The sequence below is a fragment of the Monodon monoceros genome, unplaced genomic scaffold, assembly GCF_005190385.1.
Source record: "Monodon monoceros isolate NGI ecotype Baffin Bay Population unplaced genomic scaffold, NGI_Narwhal_1 Super_Scaffold_13, whole genome shotgun sequence".
NCBI lineage: Eukaryota > Metazoa > Chordata > Mammalia > Artiodactyla > Monodontidae > Monodon > Monodon monoceros.
In genome coordinates this window covers 29,999,269-30,013,413 of record NW_021703769.1, presented here as the reverse complement: position 1 = coordinate 30,013,413, position 14,145 = coordinate 29,999,269, and the positions used below count along the sequence as shown (strand labels likewise).

At 38.0% G+C, this 14,145-nt stretch overlaps 1 protein-coding gene across 3 annotated transcripts in view; it reads right to left on the bottom strand.

The window, feature by feature from the left end:
* The window catches only part of PANK2 (pantothenate kinase 2), a 28,160-nt gene that overhangs the window by 2,424 nt on the left and 11,591 nt on the right, over positions 1–14,145 (bottom strand). The window contains exons 2-6 of one of the 3 annotated variants that reach the window (XM_029219671.1): positions 12,190–12,542; positions 8,785–9,038; positions 7,543–7,719; positions 4,173–4,296; positions 1,705–1,830 (exon numbers count right to left, since the gene is read on the bottom strand). In XM_029219671.1, the coding sequence (XP_029075504.1) occupies positions 1,705–1,830; positions 4,173–4,296; positions 7,543–7,719; positions 8,785–9,038; positions 12,190–12,542 (1,034 nt within the window). Of the gene's footprint in view, positions 1–1,704; positions 1,831–4,172; positions 4,297–7,542; positions 7,720–8,784; positions 9,039–12,189; positions 12,543–14,145 lie in introns of those variants that run through there. The other 2 variants (XM_029219673.1, XM_029219672.1) reach the window with 2 other exon arrangements.

The following is a 14,145-nucleotide window of genomic DNA, read 5'->3' as shown; positions in this document are numbered from 1 at the left end:
TTTTTAATTTTTTTGGCCGCAGCACGCAGGAACTTAGTTCCCTGACCAGGGATGGAACCTACACCCCCTGCAGTGGAAGCACAGAGCTTTAACCGCTGGACCGCCAAGGAAGTCCCAAGGGTGTTCACTTTGTAACAGTTAGCTTTACATATAAAGTGGTTTTCTGTATCTGTGTTTTATTTTACAACAAAAGAAGAAGGGATAAAGTTAACCATTATAGTGAGTTCCACTGAAGACCCAAAACCTACTATCTAGTAAAAGACAGAGGTTGTTACAAGCCAAGAAGTGTAAGATGAGAACAGTAAACAATGAAAGAGAAAGGCTTGAGAAGAATCTATTCAAAGCTTTCACAACAGTAGACACACTGACTTCAGTGTGCAGACAGGAGAATATTTCATGACTCAGAGAACCTAAAATAATCAGAGTTCCAGAAGTACAGAGATCGACATTAGAGCCAGAGGCACGAATGTAAATGGAAAACACAGAGACAAACAGAGGCAACAGGCTAACCAGAGAGGAAGTCAAAATGGGAAAAACAAAACTTCATAAAGGGTTCATGTCGTAATTATTATGATATGAAGACGTAAGTTAAAAAAAAAAAAGTTAACCTAAGAAACCTCCACATTCTGCCTTGAAAAAGGTTCAAAAGAGGTAGAAACTCAGCGGGAGGCAAGTTATACTAAGATACAACATTAAACAGGATTTATTTTTATTCTAATATTAAGCAAAATAAAACAGGTCAAAGATCACAAAAAGCAAGATGCATATAAAAGTTATAAGAAACTGATAATTCAGTACTGATTTACTAATATAATAAGATTAGAGGTAAAAAGAAAGTTAGATAACTTAAACTTTAAGCTTTTTGATATGGGGAATTATGCACTTTGGGTTTTAACTATGAACTTAAGCAGCTTAAAAGGAAAAACTTAAAGCAACCTTAAAAGAAAAAACAGCCTCTTCATATTACTTCAAATCCTACTTTGATTTCTGTCAATTCATAGAAACACTGTTAAAGTAAATATGCAAATACAATTCTGAAAAATGTTCATAATAACACTATCTACAATCCACTTTAACACTTTAAAGAGTCCAAATGCCCCACAGCCAAGGGGAGGAAAGAGAAAGTCCCTTCCATAGCTCTGGTTCTGTTCCTCAAACTGAAAAACAGAAAGGCACTTTCCAAAATAGGATTATCAGGTTGAGCAATTCAGTTATTCTTTTCCACATAGCCTGTCTATGTGTTATGTTCTTATGATAGTGTGGCTCTAATCCTGGAATGCTTTTTACTGATCTAGTTGTTTTTAGAACATACATCTTAAATAACTGGTAAACTGGCACATGAACTACATCAATACATAAATACTGACATCAAAAAATGAAAAAAGAACTCAGAGTAAGTGCATTTACAAAGTAAGTGCAAATTGCAATGGGGAAAATATAAAGGACGATTCAGAAAAGAATATGGCATCCGTAATATAGCTGGCTGTTTATCAAGACTTTCTTCTTTAAAACTGAAGCTCAAAATTAAATTAACCAAATATCTACCTCACATTAAATCAGGTAAGAAAAAGCTTTTGAACATGACCAAAGTTAACCCATATTACACAAGTACAGAAACAAATAAGTACTACTTCAAATTCCAGCGCAGCATGAACTGCATGCCCTTTATGAAGGTAACATGTCACAGGAAGTAAGTCTGCTTACCTCATGTTCCGAAAAAAGTGCTTTCAACTGTCCCTTGGACCAATAATCCAAAGCATATGCCAAAAGCCGCATGGCGATCGTATTAACTCTCAAGAAATTTCCAACAAATACCACCTGGTTAATGTTCTGAGCACATCAAAAAAAAAAAAAGGCAATTAGTTTTCATCTTAATTTCTGTTCTCTCATAAAAGCTACCCCAAAGAGAGTACCATGTACATAGTTTTTAGCAGCAAGTTGACTGCTGATCAAAAAAAAGTATTTACATTTAATCCAGTTGATCCAGGGCTACTTAAATTTGATCCCCAGACAACTCTAAACCTACTTCAAAGTATGCCAGAAAATGTCACAGGAGAATACAGATTAGGAAAAGCATTTGAATTAAATATGACAAACAATAACTACAATTAAATAAAAAGTTTTATACAGATAAGTAAAAAATATTAAGACCCAATTCAAAGAAGAAAAGTAACACAAATAGGCAAATTATACAAGAAATATCACAGACAAAAAAATTCAACCTCACTAAGTGAGCAAAAACAGTAAAATTTTAGATCCATTAAAAGTTAGCAAAGAACTCCAGATGTTGGCAGCTTCCTTCCTTGGATGTCTGAGTGACCCAAGATCTTACATCCTGCGGAGAAGGAAGAATTCGAACATCAGCAGAAGGAGCTGGAAAAAAGTCTGCAACTCCATCATTACCAAGCTGTACCAGAGAGTGCAGGAGGCACACATACCAGGAGGAATGCCTGGGGGCTCAGCTCCTCCATCTGGTGGTGCCTCCTCCACACCCACCAGTGAAGAGGTTGATTAAGCCAACCCAGTATAGATTTAGCATTGTTTCACAAAAAACAATGAAGGACCCAAATGTGTAGCAAATTCCAAGGCAGTTTTAAAGCTGAGCTGCTATAGTAAACAACTGGGCATTCTTGATACTTGAACAGTGAATGTGTACACGGGGAAAGGAAATAACATTGCACTTTATAAGCACTGTATTGTAAGTGGAAAATGCAATGTCTTAAATAAAACTGTATTTTAAATTGGCACCATAAAAAAAAGTTAGCAAAACAAACAACTAACTGAAATTCTACCCCCAATATTAGTCAAGTTGTGGTAAAACCAATCCATTCATTCATTGCTAAAAACGATCTAAATTGGTGCAGCCCTTGTGCAAAGCATCTTGGCAATACCTATCACAATTCATAAGTATGATATTCTTTAGATGAGAAATCTCACTCCTGAATAAGTCTCTTATCAAGAATAAATCCATCCAAGGAACAGCTCCATGCTTAAAAATGCTTTACTGCGGGCTTCCCTGGTGGCGCAGTGGTTGAGAGTTCGCCTGCCAATGCAGGGGACACGGGTTGGGGACACGGGTTCGTGCCCCGGTGCGGGAAGATCCTACATGCCGCGGAGCGGCTGGGCCCGTAAGCCATGGCCGCTGAGCCTTGCGCGTCTGGAACCTGTGCTCCGCAACGGGAGAGGCCACAACAGTGAGGGGCCCGCGTACCGCAAAAAAAAAAAAAAAAAAAAAAAAAGCTTTACTGCAGAGCTATCATCGGCAAGCAACCAAATGCCCAGTTCTATGTGAATGACTTATGACATAAAAAGAAATCAAATATACAACCATGCAATTTATAATATTTAAGTAAAAAACATAGAATGGTATGTACACCAACTAAAATATCTTAAAATACATAAGCACAGGACTTAAAGGAACATGCAACAAAGAAAACAGAAGTGTTAAAATATTCAAATAAAGAATTTTTAATTTCTTCATACTGATACAGTATTTTTAACTAAAAATGAGACAATCCTTTTGTACCTCTTGAGGCTTCCTTTTTAAATCACATGCTTATATTATCTATTTAAAAGAATAATTTTAAACAAAAGTGTATAAATAGGGATAAGCTATAAAGCTGCACCAACTGGATCCCCAAGGGAAGGTCATTCTTAGTTCTTTCATAGCCCTGTACAATGCTGCTTGACCTGAATGCTACAAGGCAGCACTGTAAAGAAGCTGAAAGCACAAAGACAGCTCTGCTGCAGTGGAGGGGGAGCAGGGTGGGCATTCCTCGGCCCACTCAGTCTTCTCCCAGCTTCAGTGCCTTCCTCTGGATTCATTCCCAGGGACTCTAGAGCTCAACAGTGGGCGTGGCGTCTAGATTCAGCACGGCCGTCCATCACCACCCCCAACAGTCCCCATCATCTGCAATACTGGCTACCTTCCCTACCTTCCTCTACTTTTCCTCTACTTCTAGGTAGTAGCAGTGTTTATCTTGAGTAAGGACAAAAACATGTATTAGACTAATCTACAGGTGAAACGTTTTAACTTTGCCAATGAAACAAACTCCACCACTTACGACTACACTTAGGCACTGTTCAGAGAAAACAGACGTATACAAGGCGGGGCCCACATAGTAAGTTCTGTATTTTCCTCAGAGCAACTAAAAAAATCCATGTCCCCTTACTTCATTAAGGGCACACATTCTTGCTATTGAGCCAATGTTGTTGGTGATGGTGATCAAAGTCGCTCTGGCAAGGTCCTCTTTACTCACAGCTTCTCGCTTCTCCTTGCTCATCATGTTTCCAAAGCTATGATGGAAAAAAAATATCTCATTGCTAAACCAAAGGCAACACAGCTCAATAGAACTTAATGTTACTTTACTAAGACAAAAGTAACTTTCAGGGCACGACTGTTCAAATATTCAAACATTTTATTACAAAATAACAGAGCATCTGCTCAAACAGAAATGCAACTTCAAGAACTCAAGCATTCTTTTTTTTTTAAATAATAGGACAAAGAATTTTAGTTTGGTTTAGTTTTCAGTTTTTTCCTCAAATATTTTTTTTAATGAACTTTTATTTTATTTTATTTTTGGTCACGCTGCATGGCTTGTGGGATCTTAGTTCCCTGGCCAGGGATCAAACCCATGGCCCCTGCAGTGGAAGCTCGGACTCCTAACCACTGGACTGCCAGGGAATTCCCACACCCCAAGCATTCTGAATGAGCAAATGGCTTTCCCTGTGGTTTCCACTGAAATCTAGCTTTGGCGCCACGTATCTGCATATTCAGATCCATAGAAGGCACCATGCTCCTTCTGCAACCAGGCTAAATTTCAGGAAGATGCCTCAATTAGCAATTCGCCCCCAACTGCACAGCTGTTCCACTCAGCTAAATGGTCACATTCACATCTGGTAAACTGCTTTATCTGACAGCTGAGTCCTTGAGTAAACTATTTAAGAGTTTCAGATTTCCCTAGAAGATCGGGTATTTCAAAGTACCTGACCAGCAGAATTGATATATAAATAACTATGACCTGATCACAAACCCAACCAATCAGAAAAGGAACTGATTATCATTGAGCAGATGCTACAAACACAGAAAATTAAATCTACAGCATTTACAAAGTACCTAAAATTAGTAAACAAACATGTATATGAGTGCCTTTTCTATTATTAAAAACCATGTGCCCCAATACACAAAAAAGCAACTGTATTTCTAAACAATCCAAAAATGAAAGTAAGAAAACAATTCCATTTATAATAGCATCAAAGAGACTAAAATGCTTAGGAATATATTTAACAAGAGAATAACACTTGTACACTGAAAACTACAAAACATTGGTAAATGACAGCAATGATCTAAATGGAAAGACATTCTATCTTCTTGGATCAGAAGACCTGATAGTGTTAGGATGGCAATACTTTCCAAAGTGACCTAACAGACTCAACACAATCCCTGTCAAAATCCCAGTTGCCTTTTAGTGCAGATTATCAACAAGCTGATCCTAAAATTCACATGGAATGTCAAGGGACCCAGGTTAGCCAAAATAATCTTGAAAAAGAAGATTAAGTTGAAGGACTCACTCTTCTCAGTCTCAAAACTTAGTACTACAAAGCTACAGTAATCAAAGCAATGTGGTACTGGCATAAGGATAGAAATACAGATCAATGCAATAGAAATGAGAGTCCAAAAATAAACCCATACATTTATGGTCAAGTGATTTTCAACAAAGGGGCTGAGAGAATTCAATGGGGAAATAATAGTCTATCCAACAAATGGTGCTGGGACAACTATATATCCTATATAGCCACATGCAAAAGAATGAATCTGAACCTCTACCTCACACCACACACAAAAATGAACTCAAAATGGATCATAGACCTAAATGTAAGAGCTAAAACTATAAAATGCTTAGAAAAAAATACAGAAGTCAGTCTTCATGATCTTAGGTTAGGCAATGATTTCTTATACATGACATCAAAAGCACAAGTGATGAGAGAGAAGATAGATAAGAATGAGTTCATCAAAATTTAAAACTTCTATGCTGCAAAGGCCACCATCAAGAAGTGAAAAGACAACCAAAAGACTAGGAGAAAATATTTGCAAATTATATACTTGATAAAGGACCTGTATCCAAAATATATAAGAATTCTTACAATTCAATAATAAAAAGACAAAGAATCCAACTAAAAAATGAGCAAAGACTTGAACAGACATTTCTCCAAAGAAAATAAAGAGCCAGTAAGTATATTAAAAGATGTTCAACACCATCAGTCATCAGGGAAGTGCAAATCAAAATGAGAGATCCCCTTACACCTATTAAGGCAATTAAAACCCAAAAAACAGACAATAACAAGTATTGGCAAGGATGTAGAGAAATTTAAACTCTTATATACTGCTGGTGAAACTGTAAAATGGTACAGCCACTTTGGACAACAGTTTGACAGTTCCTCAAAAGATTAAACACTGAGTTACCATATGACCCAGCAATTCCACTCCTAGGTATATACCCAAGAGAATTAAAAACATATGTCCACACAAAGACTTGTACATGAATGTTTATAGCCCCATTATTCATAATAAACCAAAGAGTTGAAGCAACCCAAAAGATAATCAACTGATAAATGGATAAATACAACATTGTATATCCATACAAAGAATATTATTCTGTAGTAAAAAGGAACAAAGTACTGATTCATGCTACTACATGGATGAACCTTGAAAATACTATGCTGAGTGAAAGAACCCAGTCACAAAAATCACATATTGTATGATGCCATAGAGAGACAGAAAATAGACTCGTGTTTACTAGGGACTGTGGGTGGGGGAATGGAGAGTGACAGCTAACAGATACAAAGTTTCTTTCTGGAATGATTAAAATGTTTCAAAATTGTATTATGAAGATGGCTGCAGAATTCTATAAATATACTAGAAACTACTAAATTGCACACTTTAAACAGGTGACTTCATAGTATGTAAAGCTATTTAAAGGGTAAAAGATATACCCAATACTTAATATTTTATTCCTGTATTTTTTTTTAATTAGGGTATAAATGATTTAAAATGCTGTGGTAGTTTCAGGTGTACAGCAAAGTGAATCTGTTACACAAATAAATATGGCCACTCTTTTTTAGATTCTTTTCCCATATAGGCCATTACAGAGTATTGAATAGAGTTCCCTGTGCTATACAGTAGGTCCTTATTAGTCATCTGTTTTATATATAGTAGTGTGTATGTGTCAATCCCAATCTTCCAATTCTTCCTCCCCCATCCCTTACCCCCCCACCGTAACCATAAGTTTATTTTCTACATCTGTAACTCTATTTTGGTTTTGTAGATAAGTTCATTTGTAGCCTTTTTTAAGATTCCATATATAAAGTGATATCACATGGTATTTGTCCTCCTCTGTCTGACTTACTTCACTCAGTATAAGAATCTCTAGGTCCATCCACCCATGTTGCTGCAAATGGCATTATTTTGTTCTTCTTTATGGCTGATAATATTCCACTGTATTACCTTGTATTTCTTAGAGCACACACGTCCCTTTCCCTTACCTTGAAGCCACAGCCCAGCCTGGCAGTCCAAACCTCTCATAGTCCCCTCCATAAATGTCTCGTACTAGTTTATCCACTTTGGTGCTATCTCCACGTGATGCCATTTCAAGAGCTTCTTCAAATGTGGTACAGCCAGTAAGAAGACAGCAAAGACCAAAAAACGTTCCTCCTCCAAGACTGTGATTAAAAACAAACATAGTATTATAACACTTTTCAAAATAAGAATAGGAAGGTAATATTTATGAATCCAAAACCATATTCATGTATCAACCCACTCTTGCCCCATCCCAATCATACAGATGCCACTAAGTAGGAAAGAAGTCTGTGAAAAGATAAAAATAAAGTGTCTAATGGACGCCTTGAAGATACCATATTCACATAAGCCAAGCAAAGCAGCAAAACACAGGGCCCGCTTCTTTACCCATGTCCCCAATGCAGTCTGGGCACCTGCTGAATGCTAGGAGCCTCAGGTGCAGATCAGCCCACCAGGGCCATGGTGGTACCTCTTCCCTTTCTCTCTCCAAGTGCAAGCCCCGAGTCATCCTCATCCAAGCATCTTGTCACCCTGGGTCATCAGCCCCCCTTACCCGACTAGAACTCCTCCATGAATGTGTTTTCTCTCCCAAAATTACTCCTCTCATTCTTTAACTGACACCTGTTCAAAAACTTGTTTATCCCAATCCCCAGCTCCTGTTTTTCCTCAAGTGATCGTTGATCCTTAAACCAAAAGGTATTCATTCTCATCTGCCACCTAATCCTCCCTTTTCAGACTACCCTCCCCCAAACATTTTTCTACTGCTCAGTACCTCAACTTCTAGATCTCACGACATCCCCTGGCCATGTGTATGTGTGGATACATGTAAAATCTAAACTAGTTCAAAGCTGGGATCTTGCCTTGCCTTCTCCTTATAAATGCTACCTAGTAGCTTTGGTTACTTTATGGTATATGCACATCATAACACTATCTGAGGGCAGGGACCTTGGGCTCAATGAGTCTGCTGATGAGATGTTTTATGAAACTATGGTAGTGAAATCTTCAGCAATAGAGATTAAAGAAAAGTAGATCATGAAATCAGAATTTCCAAAGAGAAACAATATTTGCTTGCACAACCCCAGAGAAACATACCTTTCACATAATTTTAACAGGTTCTTGAAGATGTTCTTACATGCAGTACCTGAAAACTCAGTTTTAACCCATTATGATATCAAGAATAAACAATGACCTTTATATAAAAGACATACCTGGTACCTGTGACCCGCTTATAATTATCTTTGGAATATACTGCTAAGATGCTAACCCCAGAGCCAATGTTCACCAGGAGCAGAGGGTATGGATTTCTCAAATCAAATGGTAACTTCTGACATTTTTCGGAATCAGCAGGGTTTTCAAAGTAATAGCACTGTGACCGTCCATTGAATCCAACTGAGTCAATGTATAAAATTCCTTTTATTAAGCAATCTAGTTCATCAAGTTTGCAAAGCTGAAGATCACCTATCTGTAATGAAATAAAAATGTATTCAGATTTTTTTAACAAGCCAAGCAGAAATAAAAACTCTGTTTAATAAGGCATTCCCCTCTACATAAGACAAACCATAAAAGTGCTCATGGATGTGTACTATTTGTGCTTGCTTTACAAAACAGATCTGGAGACAACAAATACAGGGATGGACTGACAAGACAGAATTCTGCTCCCACAGACCCAATACATTCAAACCACCGCAGCAGCTGGAGAAATGTGCCAAAACCCAAGCAGAAAACAAGATGTCTGCTTACGGGGACCATGAGGCAGGAGCACAGCTGAAGGCACAGCCCCATCAGAAAGCAGACTCTAAGAAGTCTAAACGATGCAAGGAGCTGGAAACACATGGCAGGAGCCACAAGGAATCCAACATCTACCTTCCAAAGACCATCTTCAAGGCTATAGAGCAGTATCAAAGTAGGCCACACTTTATTATTAATAATCTGCAGCCAAAGGACTGAAAGTATCCAATTAGAAAGTAAAATACTTCACTATTTAAACTGATTACAGCCTCAAGGGATGGGGGGAGTTTAGCAGAATCAAAATTTAAAACACTGTTATCAACTTAATTTCATTTAAATAATTAATAAAGGGATAATTAAATTATTATTCATATTATGGAACACTGTATAGCAATTAAGAATGAAGAGGATCTTTATACAAACATACATATATATCAATATATATACTTTTTGGTTTTTTTTGGCCGCGCCGCAAAGCATGCAGGATGTTACTTCCCCGACCAGGGATCGAACCCGTGCCCCCTACAGTGGAAGTGCAGTCTTCACCACTGGACCGCCAGGGAAGTCCCGAGAATGAAGAGGATCTTTATTCAATTAAGAATTGAAGTGGGAAGAACTCCAAGACATGTTTTTAGTCAAAAAAAATACAAAACAAGCTGAGAAATATTTTATACAACATGATCCAATTTGCCTTATTTTAAAACCATATTTATATGCACGTGTATGTGTCATACACAGTCATGCACAGAAAAACTAAAAAGATACATAAACTTTTAACTGTGGTAACTTTGCAGAGATGATATAAAACAACTTTCACTTTTTACTCTATGAACTTCTAACCCATTTGAATGCTACCAGCATTATCTACCTACTCAATATATGTGACAAATACAAAGATGCCTCAACCCCCTAAAGAACCTATTTCTGTTCAAAACCAAGTTTAGCCCTGCAAGTCCTCCCCCTTTAATTCAACTCTCATTTGATTACATTATACTCAATTTACTTTGATCCAAAGGAGATGGAAGTTAATAGGTAACTTCATCTTAATCCTTAAGCAATCCCTAATTACGAATATTAAATTACTCCTCTGAGGAAACCCAAGCCCTTGAAAACGTTCATCACTGTCCTTATTTTATCTGCCCATGCCCTCCCTGCCACAATGAATTCAATTCTGATTTCCTGACACTTGAATCTCAAGTGCCAGCATCTTCATGTCAAAGCAAAATCATTTTACACTGGTAGCCTACTGGAATAAAAGTAGTTTTCTGCCATTGTATGTCAAACCAATACCTCCTTTTATCTTTCCCATAATTCATGTTACCTGAAGTACCCTGCTGTGCTATTAATCCTAATGAATCCCAGCCTAATTGACAGTCAGATGACCAAATACGTAAGTTATTTCACTAACTCAAGTTACTCATAATGTATGTGTTGCACCCACAAGCAAACTCGATACAATGTGAGGAAATCTGATTCACATTAAAAAAGAAACAGGGTAAACTCCATATTTTTAAAAATACTTCACTGTGGTTTATTAGATAATAGTTACTCCAGATGCACAAACAGGATTTGTTAGGCATTTCATTTTCCCACAGTTTTCAAGGACTGGTGCATACAGATGAGAAATCCCAACAGCCTAAGAGCCAATCCCTAAAGTCTAAAATCTACTCTGCACCTCTCCTTGGATTAGCACACAGCACACAACCTCCAGTAACAGCCCAAATGGTATTCAAACATGTTCCAAAGGCATCTCTACAGGGTCCCAGAAATCGAGAGGTTTTCTCCTCTACCTATCAGTTATAATCCAGAGTCCACTGTGACCGCAAAGGAGGGGGACCTCCTCTCCTCCTACCCTCCCGTTTACTCACAGGTAGAAAAGAAACCACTGAAAACCAACAACCAAGGAAAATTCAAGCAAAGAATGCAAAACCAGTTTTAAAATTCATGTCAATTCTATATTATGGTTATGGTCAGCTATGGGAGAAAGAAGATAGAGGACAAAGAAAGACAAAGTCACAAATCATACAATGACACGCAAGGCTGGGGGCAGGGAGAAAATGAAAAACAACATAGGCAAAGGCAGAATCTCTGTAATAACATTCTCATTGGTGGCATTAAAAACATGGTCACTGAAGATATTTTAAATCTACACTGCACTCTGAAGGTCAGAGCCTTGACCAATTCGCCTATCAATTCTCCCATCTACCCCCACATCCACCCTCAAATGACCTAGCCTCAAGGCCTTACACACAGTGTTCACTGAATGAAAACAAAATCAAGGGCCCACTGGCACTCCGCCTACTATCCAGACTCCTGTTAACAAGTGTGCAGCTCAGGACACATCAAAAGGCATTTGGGGAGAGCAGACTCTGCTGTCAACCATCTCTGACTAACCCTGAGGCCTGAAAAACACTGCTTTGGACCAGAGTTCCTCATATTTCTAAATAGTAAAATTGCCAAGAAACAAATGAGGGGGATAAGAAAAATTATGTGGTAGATAACGTTGGAAACAATTTTATAACATGAAATGACATTAATTTTTTAAATTATTTTTCAATCACATTGTTCAAGACAATGATATTGTTCCTCACTGGTAGTTCCTTCCTGTGCTTATTACAGCTTTACTATTTTTTCATACTAAAAGAACAACAAAATGCTATGCTGTTAGTGCTTCTGATTCTCATCAACTCATCTGAATTGGGCAAAAAGTAAACTATACAACAATCTCTAGATGGCAACTCCTATCACTAATTGATATTTAATCTTAACTTGACTCAAGAAAATTCAAGTTCCATTAGAGATGGAAATGATTCCACCACTTGCTATTGGTATTATTTTTAACAATCAGATTACCATAAATTGTATATAAGCTAAAAAATGCATACTGTGAGAAAATCCTGCTCAAATTTGTACGCTCCACCTCCAGTGGCACAAAAGACAGTGTGGAGACTCGAGAAGTTTTTATCTCTGCCCATTTGAATAAAAGCAGGCATGTCATGAGTGGGAAAGCGTATAAAGTGCAGATTGCCTTTGCGTCCACACAGAGTCAGATCCTTCAGCTCCAGGTGCACGTCCCGAATACCCGTGGACCCATAAGCCACATTGGAGGTCAGGTACTTTCGAATGCTTTTAAGACTTTCCACTTCTTCCTCTTCTTCTTCAGCAGTGATGTCTTTGGGTTCAAAATAAACCAGCTTGACCAGGGTCCCACCAATATCCAAGCCAAACCAAGGAAAAACTAAATGAGGAAGGAAAAAAAAGTGAGAACAGCTTTTTTTCTGAAAACTAAATTTACACTTATTAGATTAACAATTTATTTCATACCTTGAGGTTTCCAAGAACTATATACACAAAAAGGGTTTTGGGAGAAGAAATATGATTCTGTCTAATCTGGAAACAAATCTTAAAAAAAGAATACAAAGATCAAGAAGAAAAATATCACAATGTTAAGCCAACACAATCCTCTTAGACAAGCCCAAACTGCACTGAGAAATATTAAAAAACAGCAAAATGACTACCCATTAACCTCAACTCTGAAAAAAAAGATTGAGAATGAAAATCTTCATCCTTGCCCTTGCCTTACAGAAATGTTGAGACTTTTCAGAGCTTTGGTTTAGTATTCAAACTAGGGCTAGAGGAAATTCCCAACCCTATGTAACATATAAGCTCCAGTGGTCAATTTCTCTCAAACCCTGATATCAACCAATCCATCAGGTTTCAATGGCCATCAGTGGAACAGGTGTTTCAAAGTTAATACCCGTTCCCCAAAAATCCATCCCAAAAAATCCATCCCAGGACTTCCCTGGCGGTCCAGTGGTTAAGACTCCTGCGCTTCCAATGCAGGGGACGCAGATTTGATCCCTGGTAGGGGAACTAGGATCCCGCATACTATGCGGAGGAGCTAAAAAAAAAAAAAAAATCCATCCCAAAAAATGGCTTAAGGAGACTGGATCAAGATAAACTGCATTAGCTATACATGCCTTCTCCTCCCACCTTAAATCCTAGAAATGACTAAAGATATAAACTTACTATTTTCTAAAATAATTCTGAGAAACAAGAAGTGATACCATCAGCAGAATGAGGTTGATAGAGGCAATAACTGTCCAGAACCCTGAAAAGAGAAATGCTATAAAAATTGGGAGCAGCTATGAAGGTGCGGGGAGCAGATGGGTGCTCCATCCAAGCTGTCGATGGGGTAGCTGCCATGGGCAAACAGAAGCAGGCTCTGGTGCAGTCATAGTGATATGGTGGGGAAATACACTTGGCACAACTGGACAGGCCAGACACTCCCCTCCCCCTCCTCCAAAGAGGCAAAGTCTTCACTGGGCACAGGCACTTGAGCCCAAGCATCAGTACACATCCACGTAGCTGCTGTTACCCAGAAGAAGTGGGGAGCCCCCACATCTGGCCGTATTTCCCATCTCTCCCCTACAATCCATCCTGACAGACTGGTAAACAGACACTGCAGCCACTGACAGGAGAATAGCAATCCTTAAACCAGAGATGATCACTTTATAAACCAGAATCACCAAAAGGGAAAAATCAACACCACAAAACCAAGAAGTTAACATCTAAAGAAAGAGTTGCAGGAACAAAGAGGAGGCTTTAAAAGAATCATAAATATCCTCCAAGGTAAGGAGGATATTTAAATGTAAAATGAATAAGCTATTGTAAATCAACTATACTTCAATAAAAAAATTAATTTTAAAAATGAATAAGCTACCATAAAGAAAAATTAGAAATTAAGAAATGATTGCCAGCTGTGGTTGTGGCTGTTAAGAATCTACACATGTGACAAAATTATATAGAACTAAATACACACATACAAGAGTTTATGTAAA